The 22133-nt window shown below is 44.4% G+C and overlaps 1 protein-coding gene across 3 annotated transcripts in view; it reads left to right on the top strand.

Moving 5' to 3' along the window:
- ADARB1 (adenosine deaminase RNA specific B1) overlaps positions 1 to 20616 on the top strand; it is a 66004-nt gene extending 45388 nt beyond the window's left edge. For 2 of the 3 annotated variants that reach the window (XM_061458800.1, XM_061458792.1), the window contains 3 exons: positions 9249 to 9430; positions 16774 to 16952; positions 17646 to 20616. In XM_061458800.1, the coding sequence (XP_061314784.1) occupies positions 9249 to 9430; positions 16774 to 16952; positions 17646 to 17822 (538 nt within the window). In that variant the 3' untranslated portion in view covers positions 17823 to 20616. Of the gene's footprint in view, positions 1 to 9248; positions 9431 to 16773; positions 16953 to 17645 lie in introns of those variants that run through there. The other variant, XM_061458810.1, reaches the window with a different exon arrangement.
- The last annotated feature ends 1517 nt before the right edge of the window (positions 20617 to 22133 follow it).

Consider the following 22133-nt stretch of genomic DNA (forward strand, 5'->3'; position numbering starts at 1 on the left):
AGGTTGGACACAGGGTCTTGGAGCAACCTGCTCTAGTGGAAGGTGTCCCTGCCCATGGCAGGGGTTGAAACTGGATGAGCTTTAAGGTCCCTTCCAACCCAAACCATTTTAGAATCCTATGATACATGGTGGTGGCATGACACCTGGCAAAAAACCTGTGGGGAAGTGGTAGAAAACCACTACCCCAGCATCTAAATAACCAGGAGCAGCATCATGTAACCTCTCAAGCCAGTGACCTGAGTCTTGACCCATGCTTACTGTGGTATGGAGCAATGTCAGAAAAGCTGGGACAGGTCAGAGCTGTGTGGTTGCCAGCCCAGGAACAGCTACAGGAGAAAGCAGATTCTCTTGGCTGTAGCTGCAACTGTGACCTCAGGATAAGTAAAAAGATGTTTGCAGGAAGTGCTACTGTCGAAGACCATGGACTTTGTGCACTTACTGATTTATAGTGTGGGCTGCTGACTAAGCCACTTGACGTAGAAGAAGCTCTTAATCCACTCCACGTAAAAGATGTTGCTGCCTGTTTATTCTGTGACTCATGGGCTGGTCATAGAGACTCAGTTAATCTCTTAAGGAAACAAAGAGAAATCAGATTTAAAATAAGACGAGAAATCAGATTTAAAATAAGACAAGAAATCAGATTGCAGTCAGCTGAATGCAAAGTCATCTCTGCTCCTTCATTCTGCCAGGTGGTGACTCGGCTAGATGGGTTCCACAGTGAGCAGGTCATCACCTGCCCAGCGTGGGTCTGTGCCACAGAATATACATGGACTCAGTCAGAGATCAATATGATCAGACAAAAAGCCCATTATTACAAAGCCTTAACCCCTTAAGTACTATTTCTTACATGCACTTACAGTGATTTGGCATATTATGATTGGATATATGTGCCTTGAAGACCCTTTGCAACTAGCATATAATTGGTTAAGCACAGGTGTGGGAACTTGACCTCGAAAGCTTGCCAACAGTCCACAGTTCTCATTAACTCGGTGAAATCCAGCTGCTTCTTATCTTGCTTGTTTAGGCTTCCTTGGGCCTCTCATGGCCTTGCTGTATCTTTCAGGATTTTCAGAGTTTATGTACCAATTATCCATTCTCCTGTGAGAACACTGCCTCCACATCTCCCCCTTTTTGTTTTGTATATGGTTTGGATGACTCTACTTGAGCAGGGGATTTAGCCTAGATCATATCTCCAATATATGCTGACTACAAGCTGCTGGGCCTGCCCATTTTTTCTGCTGTATGGATCTCTGGTAACGGGAGGCCATCCTTCACATCAAGGTCTGGCATGGCATGTGACACCCACCGCTCCACGCCTGCTGGGTTGCAGCCAACAGCGGAGATAAAGGTTCTTCTTGGTGGCAAACACAGAGGCCAACCCAGTCTGCCCTTGACTGTGGTAGCAGGCATTTTGTCAGCTTCAGTCCTTGCACCTTGTTGTCAATGCAGAGTTTTACCTGCTTCATCCAGTATTGTATTGAAATCTTTCTAGCTTTTGCCTTAGCATTTTCTAGCAGCTACTGCAAATTTCCATACTCTTAACATCTCTTTTACAAGTGACAAATCTATACAATACAAGGTGTAGTTTCTTATTAGCAGGTGGTTTCATACACAAAATCACAACCTCTAATAATAGCTACTTTATAAGCGCACATATTTAGGATGTTATTTTTCATTTGCCCCCAGGTGATGTTTTGCAGTCATTCGTTTTTTCTCTTCCTCTGTCTCATCCTGCTTGGGGTATTCATGGTCAGCTCCTGTAGGTGAGGCATCAGGTTTTTCCATTTGTCTTGTCAAGCTTATGGCAGGCAGTCGCCATGGACCTCGGACCTGTAGGCAGGAGGACGCAAATATACCCCCTCCCCCAGGTTTTCAGTTCTTGAGAAGTAGACAGGTTAAACTGCGTATTTGCAGCATCATTGCTCCTTTTATTTTTTTTATTTTTTTTTTTTTTTTTCAAAAGCCGGCCTGCTGGGCAGCAGCTACAGCCGCCTGCCTGCTTCAGCAGCAAGCATAAATACCTGCCGGCAGCCGTGCTTCTACATTAACCCTTTCATGCCCGAAATGTTAAACTGCTACCCGTTAAAAGCTTTTACATGAACCCAACAATACACAAAACACTGATTGCCCTCAACACACACACACACACACGTGTGGGATCCCACAAGCACACTTCACACAAGTACAGTATTTGAAACACAAAAAGACAATTATTACTCCCACTACACAGTCCCATGTACAGAACGTGGCACAAGGACCCTGTGGAGACTAATAGCAAACCAGCTCCGAGAAGCATCATTGCAGTGGGAGGTGGCAGGCTCAACCTTAGCGGGCGTCCCCGCAGAGGCTCTGCCTCCCTCACAGCGCATGAGGCTTGGACTTTTATACTGACCAAAATGCACACTCATTCAGACACAGGTGGCCAGCCTATGTTGGGAGAAGTGGCCAGCAGTATCTACAGAGGTCTCCAAGGGTTGATAGAAACCTGGACATACTTATTTTTACCAACTTCTAGTTCATGAGTATCACAGAGAAACTGTATTAAATGAGTCACAGTATGCCCAATACCCCTGATAAGAGCATACGAAAAACCTTCCCACCACTGAAAATGCAGACAATACGCCTCTATCCCGTGTTTGTCTCCCTGTAGGTTCGGGGGGGTGGGTGGGAGGTGGTGGATGGTTTGGTTTTTTGTTTGTTGTTTTTTTTTTTCTTTAACGTAATAAAGATTGCTCCCTTCACTTTCAGAAGGACTGAAAACATCCATAAAACGCAAGTCCTAAGCTGAAATTTCAATTAATTCAATCCCCGACAAGGGGGGTGTCCTGGGGCGGTGCTAACTCTTTCCAGGGTTTCACCCATCGAGCTGGCACCCACCGCAGACAGGAATCTATAATTACACACATATAACCTTGACTGGTTAGTTTTACTTACGCAGGACCTTTCCAAATGCCGGTTTCCAAATCCTTGTACTGGACCAGAATACCCGGAGTTTTAGTCATATAACCTGAACCTAATGCCTGACCATGTATTATAGCAGGGGGGTCATTAAAGTCTTCTGTCAATTGCACAAAATTCATAACATATACAGCTTTCTGCATCCTTGCTACTGGTGTACGTCCTTCTTCCCCCGTTTTTTGTTTTTCCAACAACCGTTTCAAAGTTTGATGTGTTCGTTCAATAATAGCTTGTCCTGTAAGAGAATAGTGTCAATAGTAACATGGACATATTTCAACTTCCCAAAAGAGGGTACATGAGTCACAGCCATTTGCCAAAGCTGGAGGCCTTGAGGGTTGACTCCAAGGCCTATACCTACTGCTTGGCCTTGACAATCAGGACAAGATTAGTGATTTTTGTCGTGATGTGATCTAAGGCCTCATACTGAGCTTTTGATAGAACTCTTTTTTGTTCTGCCTTTGACTCACCCTTTAAAAGGGGCATGAGATCGCTCAGATCATCATTTCAGATTTGAGCTATTTTCGAATTTTCAGGGATGTTGACCGGAGGAGCATGTGTTTGCACCATGATCCCAATATTTCCAGTATAGTCAGCATCAATTACACCGGGTAATACAAAGATTCCTTTACTTGATGATCATCCCAGTAGCAAAGCACATAACCCATGACCAAGAGGCCCATTTAATTTAGATGGAATACAATGAACAGAAGTATCGGTTATGGTAAAATCTATTGCTGTTGCCACGTCCACTCCAGCACTCCCTGCGATGGCGGAGGGGATGCGGTCCAGACACCCTGATTTTGTGTCGTCGCGCGGGGTGGCATCGCGCTCACATTCAAGTTTCCCGACAGGGTTCCGTCTTTTTGAAACTTTGAACGACATTCAATTGTCTTGTGGCCAAATTTGTCACATTTAATACATTTGTCTGCAAAATCAGTAACACCACACTGAGGGGGTAGGGTTGCTGAACTGATTTTCTTTACAGTACACTGCTTTTTAAAATGCCCCATCCATCCGCAGTTATAACATCTCATACCTTTAGTACCCCCATGATCACCCTGACCTTTTTGTAGAAGGGGTTTAACAGCAGCGGCGAAGGCAGTAGCCATGTATCCAGCCTTTTCCTCTGCTGTGCCCACTTTAGAACATGCATCCATCATTTCTTGAAGACCAGCAGATTTTGGCAAACCCTGCAAAATACGCTCACAAGCTGGGTTAGCATTTTCCATAGCCAGAGACATAAGCATGGATTCTTCAGCATTCGATGCCAGATCACTATTCTTTTCAATAGCCTCTGTCAATCTGTCAGTAAATTGCGTATATGGCTCAGTAGGTCCCTGCTTTACTGATGTATGTGAAGGATTAGGTTTTCCCGCTTCCGGCACAGCTTTCAGAGCAGCTAAAGCCAATTGCTGTGCTTGCTGTAAAACTTCAATTTTCATACAAGCTTGTACTCCATCAGGGTGAAGTTGTCCCTTTCCCAATAACATTTCAGATGAAACACCGTGCAAAGGGTGATGAGGATTATACTCTGAATTCTCATCTGCAGCCCTTGCAGCAAGCTCCTCAAACCCACTTTTAAAATGTAGGAGCTGTGAAGGAGTTAATAAAATTGCAGCCACTCTGAGACAATCATGTGGAGTTAAAACATTACTAGAAAAGAAAGCAGATAACATTTGCTGTGTATATGAGGAAGACAACCCATACTGAGTAATTGCTTCCTTAATTTCTTTCATAGCTTTCCAGTCCCTAGGAGTCCAGACAGACTGTCCCTGAGAATTTATAATAGAAGGGAATGCAGCGGGAGCATCTATCGGTAGAATAGTACCATCTATAATTGCATCCTGAATGCAGACTCGCCATCTCATGTCACTTGGATTAACTTTATTAGGTGTAGGAGTCGGTGGTAATGACACATCACAAGGACTGATGTTACCCGGTTTTTCCGTTTTTTTCTGGGGCTTGCTGCCTCTCCTGCCCCAATTTGTCCAGACGGTCCCACAAGTCCTGCAATGGTTTATCTAAGGATTTTGTCCATTATCCCCAGTTCCACTCATTTTGCAGCTCTGGTGGGAGCGATGCAAGCGCTGGTGTATGTGGCGGAGGTGGGTATTTATTCGGAGTTACACGCTCCTCCTCTGGAGACTCCCACCCCGGCAAAAATTCTTGGAGATTAAGTTTAGGGGCAGTAGCAGCATGAAAAGGGTTAACATCAGTTTGTTTCGGTTGTTTCGGTTGTTCAGTTTGTTTCGGTTTGTAAAGGCGTTGTCGACACAGGATAGGGGAAAGGCGCAGGGTCCTCAAACTTTCATACTGTACTGCGCGCCGGTTTTTGGCCAGAATGCTTTATGCCCGAAACAGACAACACTACCATGGCTGTAGCACTGGGTGCTGAATCTAATGTAGGTGCTGAGCCCTGCTGTTGTGAAGGCGAGTCAGAGAGAGCTGTAAAAGCGGATTTTGCCGCCTGTTTCTCAGCCTTCATTGCGGCTAGAGTCCCTTTTAGTAATAACCAGGGGGCAGCAAGAGACTTCGCCTCCTTAAACCCACAAGTAACTTGATCCCACAGGCGTGCCCCAATTTTTTTCCAAGTCCCAAGATCAAAAGCTTCATTAACGCCCTGGATCAGCTCTTTTTCTTTACTCCAGAGCAACAATCTTTTTAACAGATTATCATCATATTCTATCCCTCTCACTGAGAGGATATGCTGGAAGAGCTTAAGGATGACCATTTTTTTTTCCCCATCCTAACCCTCTTCCAGACCCTGTCGGCTGTTACCTTATTTGTACTGCACAGTGTCTTCTGGGCTCACAAGGCTCCGTTCCGAGGCGTCCACCTCCCGATCCTGGTCCTGCCAGATCGAACCCAGCCGACGTCCCTGCGGCTCCGCGTTTTCCACTTTCTTTGGTGCCATGCGCTTTAATTCCTTCAGTTTCAATATGAAAAATATGGGGGGGGGGTCCCTGTTCAGGTGCCAGTTGCTGCAGAATATACATGGACTCAGTCAGAGATCAAAATGATCAGACAAAAAGCCCTTTATTACAAAGCCTTAACCCCTTAAATACTATTTCTTACATGCACTTACAGTGATTTGGCATATTATGATTGGATACGTGCCTTGAAGACCCTTTGCAACTAGCATATAATTGGTTAAGCACAGGTGTGGGAACTTGACCTCGAAAGCTTGCCAACAGTCCACAGTTCTCATTAACTCGGTGAAATCCAGCTGCTTCTTATCTTGCTTGTTTAGGCTTCCTTGGGCCTCTCATGGCCTTGCTGTATCTTTCAGGATTTTCAGAGTTTATGTACCAATTATCCATTCTCCTGTGAGAACACTGCCTCTACAGGTCTGAGCTGACATTGAGCAGCAGAAGTGTCCCTGCATATGAATGATGAGCCTGTGGAATCAGTGATGGGAATGTTGTCTTCTGTAATCACTTTCTTGAGCCATCAAATGCTCCTAAATGAGCGCTGTGCTGTGGCCAGGGTCTGTCTGCTCTAATGCAGTGTGGCACAGCAACAGGAAAGGTTGATTTCTATGATATAAACTACATCTGCGCCCTGGAAGGTTGGAGTTTTAAGCTGGATTTAAGTTGTTTCAGTTCCTCAACTCTTTTCTGGTGCTGTTTTTAATGTGCAGAAAAAACCCTTTGATTGATTGTTGCACTGGGGAGTCAACACTGACTTTAATCAAGTTTTCTGTAATAGAGTTTGCTTTTTTCTGATGGTTTCATGGTTTGAAGTGAAATAATGAATTTGGCTACAAAAGAAGTTGTGGCTTCAGTAAACATTTAGTACCAGATTGACAGCATTTGTTCACGTGCGTTCTGACAAGCTGTGCTTGTAAACTGCAAGGATGAGGCAGTTTTACCATTTCAGGAGGCAATCAATGCTTGTGGCCTTTGGAAAACTGATGCATGGTATTGGTGTAGCTTCTTCTCAGTTTATATCTAGAAAGGTTGTTTTTAGTATACATGCTAATGGAAGTGAGAAATTACTGCTTGTCAGAAAGAAGTACAGTATAAAAAAGGAACAAGACGACATACATCCCTCCCTTTTGACTCTGTTACAATCTGCATTTGGGTTTAATGTTTACTGCTGCATTACTGACAGTTTCTGATACAAGTATACATTTCTATAGCTAAGTTATTTTATTATAACAATTGACATTTAATGCTATTTTTATGAAGCTAACCACCATCAAACCCTGCCTAGTAAATAGTGAGAGCTTGAGGTTTTGGTTGTACGAATGAGATGCTGGCACAGAGAAGCTGTGGCAGTGCTCAAGGCCAGGTTGGACACAGGGGCTTGGAGCAACCTGCTCTAGTGGAAGGTGTCCCTGCCTGTGGCAGGGGTTAGAACTGAATGAGCTTTAAGGTCCCTTCCAACACAAACCAGTCTGGGGTTCTAAGTGTTGGAAGAAGCAGCAAAACACAAGCTTTGGAAATACAGGAGACTGAAGCAAGGAAAAGGGTCTGGCAAAGGTTTTTATTTAGGAAGCCAGGGCTTGCCAAAGGAATTATTTGGCCTTTTTTTTAACGTCCATCTGTCACTCAGGTACTATTCATGAAAGGTAACCTGGGATGTGCCTTACTGAAGGAAGTGCAGTGTGTGGCTGCAAGTTTCAGATACTTCTGTAAGACCCCAGTTTGCAATGCTTAGTCTTGAATTCTTTCCAGATGTCTCTTCCATATTACCTGTGTCCGTAACAGTCCACATGCTTCTTTATGCTTGATGTGTGTAGCACTGCAAATAAAAAGAAAATACAATTCATTTGGCACTTGAAATACCTCTGTGCTTACAAAATTCTAGCCATGGTATGGTCCTTAGAGACCTGCTCTAAGGTATGCTCCTGGGATGCAATAATTTTCACTTGATATCTTTGCTCTCACATCTGGATGCTGACTGACTTTTCAGTGCTATACAAAATAGGCCTTTATTCAATGTGAAATCTGCTTTATTTTTCATTGCCACAGCATTTTTATTCATTAGGGCCAGCTTTTTTACTGACAGGTGAGTAAGCTAGAGCACACTGCTCCATTTCATTCCCTGTGAACATACACAAAGCAATTGTTTCCTTGGATTGCAGTTTTTATTTTGCCCTTTTTTCCTTTAAAACGTTCTCGTAGTTCAGGGTTTGCAGTGGTGTAGCAGTTGTGTATGGTTCCTAGCCTGAGCTGTGGTGATGTGTGAGCCGTGCCATGCCAGCACAAGCTGCAGGAAACACTATTAGCAGCATCCATATTTCCCGTTTTCCTAAAGAAACCTTGCCGCATGGTTTAGGATGGGCCTTTTATAAGGACAAACCATTCTGTACGAGAGTGAGAGCTTCAATTGTGCTCTGTTTTATTCAAGCAGCAGAAAAACTTTCCTGCTGCTTGTGTCTGGGTGTTGCAGTTGTACTCGAGTGTGCTGTTCTCATAGTGCCAAGCTGCTTCCAGGTATATCTCAGAGACAAGGACAGTGACAATACTCCGCAGTAAAACCTCTTTGAGGTTTGAGAAGGTGCTTTGTATGGCTGTTACACACAGGCTGAGAGCCAAAACTTGATCAAATGAACACAGCTACAAAAAATCCTTCTGTATTTTGCTCTTTTGCTTACTATATCCCTGCCACAAGACCTGATCCAGTGTAGGTCACATTGGTGCAGACAGGGATCTGTGGTTGGAGTGAACAAAGAGTATAGGCGCTTTTCCTATTTTCAGGTTTCAGAATCAGTTTTCTCCCTGCCCGTGGATATTGCAAGCAGCTAATTATGTCCTTCCTGGCAGCAGGATGTGGGCAGTTTGGCTGGGGTGTTAAGGGCAAGTTTTCCCTTATGGTTCTGAGCTCTTGCAGACACAATCCTTGTGTTCTGGAAGGATGGTTTGCCTGCTGCCAGGTGTCTTTTGGAGGCATCAGCTACTGTTTCTGACTGAGAATCTCACAGTTCGGCTTTTTCTGATTGAAGTATCCTATCTGTCTCTGGCATTAGGTTGCTGGAAAATGCATCACCAGATGTGTCAGTGGGAAAGTAAAGTTGAGACTGCTCCTGAAGTGGATGCTGACAGTAGACCTGTTGCTATAGGTCATCTTACTCAGGATTTTATTGAGCATCCTGTAAGCTGATCTCTGATACTCTGGCAGGTGTCACAGCTATGCTACCACAGTCATGTGCTGGTCAAGAGGAAGGGTTCAAAGTCTAGCCTGTTGTGATTGACTGCTGTTATGTCTGGCAGATGTTCCTTGTTCCATTAAAAAGAAAGTGTTTTTTTTTGTTTTGTTTTGTTTTGTTTTTCCCTCCCTCTTAGGTGGAACGTATTGGGTATTCAAGGAGCCTTACTTAGCCTCTTTGTGGAGCCAATTTACTTCTCTAGCATCATCTTGGGGAGTTTATATCATGGGGATCATCTATCCAGAGCCGTATACCAGAGGATAGCAGAGATAGAAGATCTACCACCTCTTTATACACTCAACAGACCTTTACTTAGTGGCAAGTATCTAATGGAGAAGGCCGTGCCGGTAACTAAGTCTGTTCCAGTAGCAATGTGATTTTGCAGTTCTCAAAACCTTGCAAATTATGTACTGTGAGTAAACTGCTTTCTGGTTACAACAGAGAAGTTATGTTCTAAACCTAATATAGATACCTGGTCAGAAATACCATAGCATCTTCATGAGTTAAAAGGTGGAAAGAACTGGGGTATGAACCTTTAGATGCAGGTTCACGTGATTGCTCTCTAGAGTATGCCCTAGCAATATGTGAGGCAAGTTGAATGCCCTGGCCTAGTGAAACCTCTTCCTACCCATGAAATAATGTGTTAGCTGTCACTGTTGCTTCTCTGGCCATTGCAGATATCTGTTGAATGACCACATCTTTAATCAGTATGTCAAGATAGACACGTTTGATTCACCATTTCTAGATCTATAAGAAACTAAAAATGGATGGGGAGAACATCTCAGCTGCATTGGTTGTGTTTTCTTTTTATCATCAATCTGTTGGATGCAGCATTAGCTTTAATTCCCATGGCACCCAACTTGTTTGTATGACCCAGTAATCATAATACTGTCATTTCCGCTTTGTGGAAGGTTAAAGTATTAGAGTTAAAGGTTAGAGTATTAAATATATTTGACAGACAGCAATATGGCAAGTCCCAGCCAGGGTAGTTAGTGGTTGTCTTCTGCAGTTGCTGGTGAACATTTAACTACTGCTCTTTGGCTTTAAGCTGATCCTAGGCTCTAGTGTGGCTAAGAGGAAGGGCAGTGTTTGAATGAACAGGTTGTAACTTCTAATTGAGATGTGACTTTCAAAGGGAACTTTGGAAGTGTCCTAAATCCTAGAACTGCTAGTGAAAGTAATGCTAAACCTGAAATTTCTCATCGTCCCTCTCGTGTGCATTGCTTTATTCTGTAGGACTTGCCTTTTGGCATGTGTCTGTTTGTTTTCCAGAAGAAAACAAATACACCCCCCAATAAAAACCCCACCAAACCCAAACTCCCTCAGTATTTTAAAGCATGTTTCAAGTTTGACGTTGACGTTGAATTTTTAAAATAGATTTAAGGAGGGATTTGAAGAGGATGTTGAATAACGAGCAGTTCTTTAGGTAAGCAAGGTAATGAAAAGGATTTCCTGAACTAGTATGTACAAAAGTGTTACGTTTTTTCCTTGTATTAGCAAGTAAGTAACAATTAAAACACTCACGGTACCAATCATTTAATAGTAGTATGGGCATAGTAGCTTATGTATGATCTGATTTGGGGGAATTTTTATCAGCTCTTCAGGGCAGCAGGTTTGGGGCAGAGGGAGAGGAGATTTCGTTATCCTTTTCACAACAAGTAATAGTACCTTGTCTTCTTAAAAGTCATCTTTCTGCAATATGGATGTAATCTGTTTGCCCTGAAATAGCACCAGCCGTGAAAACAGCTCAACCAGGACTAGCTGAGCAGTAGGGAGCGCTCACAAATGTTCTGTGTTGAGTTTTCATGGAAATACACCTCTCCAAAATGTACGGGAAGCTGGTTTGGAAGGTTGGACAGAGAATTGTGCTGGTTTTTCTTCTACTGGTTCAGTCTTCTGATCCATGCTGTTAGATTCAGTGGGGCATGCGTGTAGCTACCCATCTGCTCTTCAATTCACACATTGTGCACTGTATTCATGCCTTGAATAAGCTCTACAGAAATCCCCAATTTTGTGTTCCTCCTCGTACCACACACACAACAGCGCGATGGTGACTCCTTTCTACCAGAGGGATGAACCAAACAAGAAGCAGCTGGTTTTCCCCACTGTTTCACCTGTTTAGCGGAGAAAGTACTGTAAAAACGTTCTTTTTTATGTCATAAACCAAGTTTTATGACTGCTTTAAGTCAAAGTCAGGCTGAGTTATTGTTATCTACTGCTAAAGCCTGTCTTTTCATACCTTTTTTTCCTCACAGGAGATTTTTTACTTGCACCTTGTTTTCCCAGCAAGTTAAATATGAACATGCACATCAGAGTGGTTGCTTTTCAGCTAAGGGATGCAGGAAACCTGTATGATGGTAGAAAGCTCCCTCCCCATGCTGACTCCTGGAAGCCTTTTGGTTGCAGGACCTACCCTTTCAGTGTGCTTTTTAGCACACCAGCACTGAGGGCATGTGAGCTTTCATTGAGAATTGGCCAGCTCACTGAGAGAAGACAGGGTCAGATGTTGTGAGTTTCTAGAATAATCTGAAAAGGGATTCATTTCTCAAATGGAATGGGGATGAGTCTATAAATCAGCCAGTACCAAAGTGCCAGTCTGCAGGGTAACCCACACAGGCTCATTTTGGAGCCAGTGTGGGAGGTGGGCATGGAAGAGTTCACCCAGAATGGAAGCAGGGTGGCAGAGCTCAGCAGATCCTCTGTTCAGAGAGTCAGCCTTTGAAAACCATAGGATCACAGCCTGGTTCAGGTTGGAAGGGACCTTAAAGCTCATCAAGGACACCTTCCACTAGAGCAGGTTGCTCCAAGCCCCTCTGTCCAACCTGGCCTTGAGCACTGCCAGGGATGGGGCAGCCACAGCTTCTCTGGGCACCCTGTGCCAGCGCCTCAGCACCCTCACAGGGAAGAGCTTCTGCCTAAGAGCTCATCTCAGTCTCCCCTGTTCTGGCAGGTTAAAGCCATTCCCCTTGTCCTGTCCCTACAGGCCCTTGTCCAAAGCCCCTCTCCAGGTTTCCTGTAGCCCCTTTAGACACTGGAGCTGCTCCGAGGTTCCCCCTTGAGGAGCCTTCTCTTGTCCAGGCTGAACCAGCCCAGCTCTCTTTCAGCATGTTGTTAGCTCTTCTTCTGCTAATGCTTCACTTATTTATCTTGTTAAATAACTTAGTGTCATCACCCATCTTACTCACCTTGGCTTTTCCTCCAACACACACTTTCCAGGTCTGCACAGAGCTTGAGGGTCTCTATCTGTGTTGACTCTTCCCAAGTAGACCATCTTCATCCAGGTGTCCATTAAGTCTGTTTTTAAGGCAGACATCGGAAAGACAGGCCTTCTGCTCCCTGGGCTCTCTAAGAACTAGTGTCGCACTGGCCACCTCCAGTCTTCAGTTAGGCAGTTTTTTGTTGAGTCTTTCCCAACACTGTTGGGTTTCCATCAGTGCCCAGCAGGGCAGTGTGGTAGTTCCTGCAGCCTTCCTGGTGCAGATGTCATGTTTATGGACTGGCAGTTCCCTGGCACACCTCTGAACGCCTTTGGAATTGGAGTCATGCTGGCTGCCTTCTGTCCTGCAGAACTCATGTGGTTTGTGATGAGAGGTTACGTACCACGACCGCTGTTCCTGCTGCTTCATCTGTAGTTTCCTTGTTGAAAGTTGAAGACTTCAACCACCCCAGCAAGGGTGGTTATTAGGAATGTTCATGCCCCAGCACTCCTCTGACTTCTGCCTACGTTTGCAGTTGTGTTTTCTTTTAAACAAAAATAAACCCTTCAGCAGAACCTTTGGTGATTTTTCTGGCTGTTTCCTTGGTACCTGATCCTCCTGTTCACATGGGTGGTTTTCAGCTCCCTGTCTCCTTTTTTAATGAAGTTTTTTTTAGCTCTGTCCTCAAGGAACCTCAAACTTTATTATTTGTGTAAGCACTGGCACAAAGAGCTATTACTTTTGCTTATTATACCCCATTATAATGATATTCAACAATAAGTTCTGAGCAGTGTTCTCTAAATAGCTTAGTTTTCAACCAAGTTTCAATACCAGTTTTCAAAGCAGAGCAAAATATTTTACTTTCTATCCTAGCTTTCTCTCCCATTACTAGTTTCAGCTTATTATGTTGTGTTCATATCTAGGTTTTGAGGGGGAAGATACAATCCACCTGAAGTGTTATCAGATGCTTTGCTTTTGTGATGGCCTTTATTCCTTGTCAGTGCTACCCGTGATCCACCTTCAGGGACTTTTTTGCTGTCTCTCCAGGGTTCATGCACATAATGAAGCAGCTGAACAGGGTGGTGTTATTTTAGTCTGTTTGAAATTCTCTGTAAGTCTGTATTTTAAAGAATGTATTTAATTCATCAAGATAACCTAAGGAATGCAATTGTATAACTGCCATGGAAATGTGCATACTGGATGGTCAGCTTCCTCACGGCTTGCTTGTGTGGCTCCTTGTGATGATGTCTGAGTAGCTGATAGGGCAGTGGTGTATGGAACAAAAGCACAGGTATCATTAGATGGAAGAAAACCCATGACTGACCTGTTTCTCATGTGGTGGCAACTTCTTAAGCCCTCTTGCTCAGTAGTTTTTGATCCAGAGATTTGTCAGCATGGTTCTGTTTCACACACACTTCACAAAAGCAGCCCGAATTGATGTGCTCCTGAAGACTCAGAGCTGAGATTCGTTTTCTGTGCACCCAAAGTTGACAATGTCTGAGGTGTTTGGGTGCAAACCTTGTGTTGTGTGGCTCATGGAGTAGCAGTGTTTGTACTTGAATGGCAGAGGACAAGTTGTGTTGTGCATGAGCAGCTCCAGTTTACAGGAGGTGTGATGCACATGTCTATTGCCAACCACTCAGAAGGACCTCAGATGTTGTGATGAGGACTTTTTGACTCTCATCTTGTTGTAAAGACCTGTTCTTATTGGGTCTTCCTCAAGTATTGCTTGTGTGATGTTTTCGATGGTACCTGCCCAACAGGGACCACCATCTGCTCTCCTGGGTGGGTCAGTATGTGGATCCCACAGCCCAGTGTACAGATAGCTGGGTATAGGTCCATGGCATCTTGGTGTATTTCAGCTCCTGGATGCATCTCTCCTAAAAGAATCCAGAAAATACCTCTTCAGGAAACTTCTGTTCAAATTCTTATTTTTTTTTCAGCTTTTATCAGGAATAATGGAGGGTTTTTTTTATTATTTACTTAGAATCATAGAATCATAGAATAGTTAGGGTTGGAAAGGACCTTAAGATCCTCTAGTTCCAACCCCCCTGCCATGGGCAGGGACACCTCACACTAAACCATATCACCCAAGGTTCTGTCCAACCTGGCCTTGAACACTGCCAGGGATGGAGCATTCACAGCCTCCCTGGGCAACCTATTCCAGTGCCTCACCACCCTAACAGGAAAGAATTTCCTCCTTATATCTAATCTAAACTTCCCCTGTTTAAGTTTGAACCCATTACCCCTTGTCCTATCACTACAGTCCCTAATGAAGAATCCCTGCCCATCATCCCTATAGCCCCCCTTCAGATACTGGAAGGCTGCTATGAGGTCTCCACGTAGCTTCTCTTCTCCAGGCTGAACAGCCCCAACTTTCTCAGCCTATCTTCATATATCTTCACTTATTTATGTAATTACTGGTTATCAGTCGCAGTGACCAGGTTGACATAAACTGAGCATAAAGACACAGCATAAAGACACAACAGCTTCAGGAAGTTCAATGTGATTGATGCTTCAAAATGTTGATTTCTGAAAGGAGGAACTGATTGTGGCAAGCAAACTGAATGTTGCTGTGTTGCTCAGACCTTGTAGGTCTTACATGAGACCTGGCCTACATGAGCCAGTCCTGTGCTCTTTCTGTATTAGATTGCATTTCAAATACCAGCAAGAGAGGCACCCTGCTGCAACACTTAGGTTCAATTTATACAAATTCACTAGATGTAATGAAGTGTAGGACTTAGCAGAACCTCAGAGTACGTTTGAAACGGGTTCTCAGTGAGAGTTGTGCTAATGTAAAAATGGGATCTTTACTTATTAGAAAGAAAAACTTGCCCTGTTCCTTTGCTTTCTCCTGGTGAGACCACTGAGAAAATTAGAGTTTTTCTACCTCTGTAGAATCATAGAATCAACCAGGTTGGAAAAGACCTTTATGCTCATCCAATCCAGCCATTCCCCAGCACTGCCAAGGCCACCACTAACCCATGGCACTGAGGGCCTTGTCTCCACTGTGTGTGAACACTTGCAAGGACAGTGACCCCAGCCCTGCCCTGGGCAGCCTGTTCCAATGCCTTTGATGTCTGCAGGATCAAACCTGATGTGCTCCTCAGGTTTTCCATAGCCCACACAACCCAGACTTGCAGCCCGGGGTGCTGCTTGTGGGTGCAGAGCACACGCAGGACAGGAGCTGCCCATGGATGGCAGCAGCTGCCATGATCTTCAAGCATGGTACGGTGGTCATTGTACACAGTGCATCTCTGCAGTGCTGTGATCCTGTGAGGGAATAAATCCTGCCCTAGGCCTTGCTTCACCCTTGGGTTAGACTGCTGATGGCTTTGCTTCTCCAGCAGCAGAGATTTAAGCCATAGCTGAGAGGTGTTGCCCAATTTAACATCTGAGCAAAAATGATCCGAGTCCTTTTCTGAGTCCTGTGGTTTACTATTTGTAGGCACTGTCAGTAGCAATGGGCATGTGGAATAGGGAGGCAGCTGGAGCACAGCTGCATTTATGCTGACAGACCAGTTCTGGCATTCTGCGGAGGGTGCTGAGGATAGGGCTCGCTCATCACAACTTGGATGCCCACAGTGCCAGTGCTGCTGCCTGTGCTAATCAAACCACGTCCCAGTGTCAGAAGGACGAGGAGATATACTTTTAATGAAGTTTACTCAACTGCTACTCGACCGTAGGCATCTTCATGCCTTGGTTTGTAAGGCATTCTGCTGTCCCTGCTCTGACCTAACTCCATTCTTATGAGGGAAAGTGGGAAAGCACTTTGTAGGCACTTCTAAATCAGCACAACCTCTCCGAATAAGACTGCAGTCCAAGGCTGCTATCTGAATTGTAACTGTGTTTAAACATAGCCAGTGTTTCACACCCATTTTGAAATGAGATGAGTAGTATGCACCTATGTTTTTACAGCAGCAGTGAAAGGGAATCAAGTGGAGAGTTACAACTGCCAAAACCTCACAGTATCTGCTCTTGCCTGTGCTCAACTCGTCTCATGAGTGAGTGGGCTCCGAGAGCAGCGGTTTCTTGTGCGGGAGCAGAGCAACTTTTTTCCCCTGCTTCATAATTGTTGTCATAATAATTAGTTCATTGGTTTGCCCTATCAGCAAGACCAGATCATCCTTAGATGGCTGTTTCAAGGTGCCTGTGTTAGTGTCCGCATGGACCCTTGCCACAGACCTCTCCATGAACCCCTCCACTGAGGAGCTAGTTTATCACAGCCCTGCTGGGAAGGACAGGAGGAGAGAGCGCTCTAGGCAGGATGAGAATGAGATGTGCATGGCAGAATATCCAAGGTTAGTGACAAATCTGCAGGAGAATGCCCTCGGAGTGGAAGATGTGCTTGTAGGACTCTTAGTGATGTGATTTCATAGCTCTGCCGTATCCATTACTCCCCAGTAAAAACAAAAATCACGAGTTGATATTTCTTGTTGTCATTAACCATCACTTTTCTTTCAGGTATTAGCAATGCAGAAGCCCGTCAACCAGGGAAAGCACCAAACTTCAGTGTGAACTGGACAGTAGGAGACACTGGTCTGGAAGTTATTAATGCTACAACTGGCAAAGATGAAATGGGTCGTGCATCTCGCCTTTGTAAGCATGCTTTTTACAGCCGCTGGATGCGTATTCATGCAAAGGTACATGTGCTGGAGTGCTGGGTTTTCCACTGCTTAATTCCTAATCAAGTATCTCTGAGTATTCAGAAGCCTCTTTCTGAGCCTGTTTTAAGCTGAGCCTGATGTTAGCTACTGCTCCATGTAGTCATGGAAAAGAACAGTGGTGTTTCGGAGCTTGTTCTTCAGTTTGATGATGTCTGATCCAACATACATGCAAGAATCTAGTAATACTTGGTTTCTAGCTAAGTAAACAAAGGGTGCTATCTCCTCTGAGCTTGTTTTCTCATTTTGATGTATTTGGAAGGATAATCCCAGTTGCACTGCAGTCCAACCTATTGAGGTTCTGTCTTCCCAGAGAGAAAAGCTACAACAAAGGATCTGTCAGTGGCTTTTTAATGTCGAGATTGCTTCCACCAAAGGAAGCCGATAATCCAGAAAAGGCAAAAGGCAGGCTAGTGGTGATACTGGTCAGCGTGGCATGGTGCTTTGGAAGAGGCAAACAGTGCAGTTGGGTGCAGTGAACCTGGGTACAGAGCCCTGATGGCTGGAAGGAGCAGTGTTGTACTTGTCTGCCTTTGAACATTTGCTTTAGCAGTTTGTTATCTTGTTTTAATAGTAGAGAGGTTGTTAATAACTCGCTAATAATTAATCACTAATTAATAACTGTTTGGCTTTATAGGCTTTTGTCTCTCTTCCTTTCTTTTGTCCGTACAGCTTTCCTCCAGCTTGCGCTCGAAGATCCTCAAGCCTAACCTGTACCATGAAACCAAGCAAGGAGCCACTGAGTATCAAACTGCCAAAGAGTGTTTGTTTAAAGCATTCCTGAAGGCAGGACTTGGAGCCTGGGTGGAGAAGCCCATCGAACAGGATCAGTTTTCTCTCACGGTTTAATCCACAGACTGCACATCACTTTGGAAAGGGGGTTGTTCTGGAAATTCCTGGTGTCCAGCATTGCTTTCTGGCATCTCCTTAGCCATCAGAACTTCTTTTATCCTGTTTGGAGTTGGGTTTTTCCTTTGGTTTTCATTTGAAACTTCATAGCAGCTGTTTCTGTTTTGCCTGAGTATGGAAGCTCAATGCTGGTCTGACCCATCATTGTATATTTTGTTACGAGAAAGTAGTTTCTGGTGTATTTCTAGGAAGACTTTCACTGTAGAAACCTCGTGGGAAGGCTGCTCCTACAGGACACGACAGCTCGTTTTTTCTGGGTTAAAATTGTTTCTTTTTTAAACTCAATGGCATCAAATGCATGAGGAAATGGAAGTTTCTCCAGGTTTTCCACCACATTTTTAGGAAGTAGCTGATTTTTTTCTTATCAAAGAAAATAGGTGACAAAGCTGAGTCTGCTCCTCCCTTAACTTGGTTTTGAACTGCAGATATTTCTAGCCTATAGACCACAGAGCCAGAATGGAGTCTGGACAGCTAGTTTTTCCCCACTTCCTTGCTCTTGACAACCAGCTGCTGAGAATTTCCTGTCTTTGATGTATGTATTTATTAGTCTGTGACCCAGTTTTTAACATGCAGCTTTTTATTCTGTTTTTAAAAATACATTTCCCTCCCATTTACACAAATTGTGAAGTCTTCATGGTTTATTTTTTACCATTGTAAACTGGAAACAGCAGAATAATTCTTCGTAAGTTAAGAAGTTTAGTCTATAATGTGCAGGAACGTGTTTAGAAGTAGGTGATCTGTATATCCCAGGAACCCACCACAATACAATCCTAGCATTATATGACAACTTGAAAAGGAAATAGCTCATTTTAAGGGCCTGAATTGCCAAAACCAGGCACTTCCTGGGTATTAATTGCTCTCCTCTTGGAAATCAGAAGTTCTTGTATGGACAAAAAGTTGTTAAAACTTCTTTCCTGTGTTACATCTGTTTTCACCCAACTTGCTGTGTCTCTGAGGTTTCACTGCCTTTTGTGTTTACATGTGTGATGGTCTTCATGGAGCTGATTAGGTAAGTTACTCTCAAAACGAGCTTTCATTTGCTTTGATGATTACTTAGAAAGGTGTAGACACTTCTGCTTTATGTAAAAATGTAGGATAGAAAGGAAATATTGTGAGATCCGTTTGATTAACTGGTGTATAGAAGGCATTTTTCAGAACACTTTTTAGAACCTGATATTTAGGGGCAGAATGAGACAATGTCCAATATTGCTCCTCTGCTCACGTGGCGTGTGTCCAAACATTTGGCTCATGCCCATCCAGGTAGCACCTCTGCTTTCTGAAGAGCATCTCGGAGATCCTCCATCGCCTTTGCAGACCATGAAGGTGATGCTTCGTGACATGGGAGTTTGCTTGACAGAACCCAGTCGGTGCTCCACTGCTCCTGCTGTAGGGTTCTGTCTCTCTGCTCTACTGCCCCTTGCCTGTGCTGCACAGGACATCAGATCAGCGGGCTGGTCCGTGCTTTGAAGTCGAGTCAAGGGTAACTTTTAGACCCACATTGGGTCAGAGATCCAGTTTAGAGCTGTGCCGGTGCATCTGCAGAGGCAGTGGAGAGGAGCTGTGGGTCCCTTCAGTCAGCTTCATGGGCAGAGGCTGTCCTGAAGCTGTAACTGGATTTACTGTCCCTCAATCCCAGCACCTCCTGGGGGGGTTAGCAAGTACTTGGGGTGTTGGAGATGTAAAGCCACTTGTACCAGGCATGAATGCCAAGAGATGTGCTGCTTCATTAGTGCTCAAGTAGGAGCCCATTTCCAATCTGAGTGATCAAGCCTGAAAATCACTTGTGCGTTAGTTGAAGGCTCTGGGTTAGTGTCTTTGGAAGTAACACGCTGAGGTTCAGACAATGCAGTTTTAGTGGTGTAATGGGTAATAGCTCTGGGAAGGCCAGCAAGGCTGTGGCTTAGTGATCCCCTTGGAAAAGTCTGATGCTTCCAGATGCCTCTTCTGGGTGCTGGAGGACCAAATGTCACAAGATGCAGTAGACAGGCTGTGTTCATCCAGCTTCCTCCGTGACTTCAGCCATCCTGTCCACTCCTCATTAAACCCCAAATCATTCCCATGGCCTCTGCAAGCCTGACAAAGCTTTGGTCCTCCTCATCCAACTGAGGCTTAGACTGACCTCAGGGTAAAAGGGATTTAACCGTATGTGGTCAGATTTTGCGCACCTGCCTTTGAGATCAACCTTGTCTCGTTCGTGGTGCAGAAGTTGAGTTGGTGGCTGCAGTTGGGTATGGACAGATGGAGCTCACATTGTGTGCTGTTCTTAAAGTCATTACTGCAGTTATGTGAAACACCCACTTTGAAGGGGCTCAGTCTATTGATAAATGAAGCCTGTTGAGAACCTCCAGCCGGTTATTTTCACCCATCTTTCTGAAGTGCTCATTCAAAAGTTGGTGTCTCTCTGGATCGTCTTTTTCTTTTGATGACGAGGAAAGTATTAGCTCAAGCTATTTTTTTTATGAAGTCACAAATATGAGCAATATATTTAAGTATTATTTATAGACATAGTTTTTTAAACTGTTCTAAGGAACGACTGAACTGAAAACTGTAAAAGGAAATAATGTTCCATGCCAAACCCTTTTGATGAAGGAATGGTGTCAGGTTATTTATGAGGAATGAGTTCTCTTGTTTATAATTCCGGGATTTTAAAAAGTATAAAAGAAGTTTTCCAGGATTGTATGCAAATCTCTATCTGTCTTCTGGGAGTCAATAAAGTACTGCTTGGCTTCCTTCACTCGCTTCTTCCTTTTTGTGCACCTCATATGTGGCAGGGTTGTGCTTGCTGATGCTCCCATGTTCCTCACAATTACTCTCTCTGAGCAAGAATTCAGTGATTTATACAGTGCCCAGTGACTGCAGAAGGCAAGACAACTGCTGAGCATTGTGGCTGACCTTTGGGAGCTGCATGTCTCCATGGTGGGTTGGGGTCTTGTCTGAATAGCCGGGGGTGGGTGGATGGATGGGAGCTGGCTTGCACTGGGACCTACAGTGCTGCTCTGGGAGCTGCTTTGCTTCTTTTAAACATATTTATTTTCCTCTTGTCTTTGCATATGAGTGTTTGTCTCAGGATCTTCAAATAACTTAAAGCAACAACTTCCGTGTTGGTGAATACTTGAAATCTAATTTCAGGTGTTTTTCTCCAGGTGACAGTCTGGATGAAGTTTGTAGGTTAGTAAAATAGATCATTTTAAACATAGATGTTTGAAATATATGTGTTCCATGGGATCATTTTAAGGAAACTTGGGCCTAATGTTGAACACTTGAAATGTGGGTCATGGCTGTACTCAGGACCTGGCAATATAACTATAGATTGTCTTAACACTTGAGTATGAAGTGTATCGAGTGTGGGACCTGGTTGGCAACTGTTCTCCCCCAAGAGCTCAGATGTTCTCTCACTCACAGCGCCCACCCGCCCTCATGTAGTGATGGTAAATGTGACTCTAGGCTTAGGAATATCCAACAGGGGTTTCTGTGCAGTTGGCAGGTTTGGCCTCCTCACCATAAAGAAGTCTTTCCATGACTGGTTACAGGCACAGGTTGCCCATAGAGGTGTGGATGCTCCATCCCTGGAGACATTCAAGGCCAGGCTGGATGTGGTTCTGGGCAACGTGGTCTAGTTGAAGACGTCCCTGCTCATTGCGGGGGTTGGACTAGATGAGCTCTGAATGTCTCTTCCAACCCAAACCATTCTATGATCCTATTCTGTGATTCTACAGCATAGGAATCTCAGGAGTAGGTGATTTGTGCGTGTACTCTGCATATCCTCTGAAGTGATTTGTGGCTGAAAGTTTGAGGATCTCTGAGCTGGTATGGCATTTCTGTAGTCCCATTCTGGGATGCCTAAGTACTATCTAGCTGTCTGAGGGAAAAACCCAACTCTCACACAGTTCTCTCAGTGAAAGGTACTTTATTTTAAGCTGTTGGATCACAGAGCTTGGTAGAACAGAGCAGAACATGTGTTTGATGGAGGAGCAGCGCTGCCTTTTGAAACCTGGAGAGGGGCTTTGGACAAGGGCCTGTAAGGACAGGACAAGGGGAATGGCTTTAACCTGCCAGAACAGGGGAGACTGAGATGAGCTCTTAGGCAGAAGCTCTTCCCTGTGAGGGTGCTGAGGCACTGGCACAGGGTGCCCAGAGAAGCTGTGGCTGCCCCATCCCTGGCAGTGTTCAAGGCCAGGTTGGACACACGGGCTTGGAGCACCCTGCTCTAGTGGAAGGTGTCCCTGCCCATGGCAGGGGTTGGAACTGGAT

This window comes from Pezoporus flaviventris, unplaced genomic scaffold (assembly GCF_033815535.1).
Source record: "Pezoporus flaviventris isolate CSIRO_AGI_PZ_B2104156 unplaced genomic scaffold, CSIRO_AGI_Pfla_v1 ptg000001l, whole genome shotgun sequence".
NCBI classification, from domain to species: Eukaryota; Metazoa; Chordata; class Aves; order Psittaciformes; family Psittacidae; genus Pezoporus; species Pezoporus flaviventris.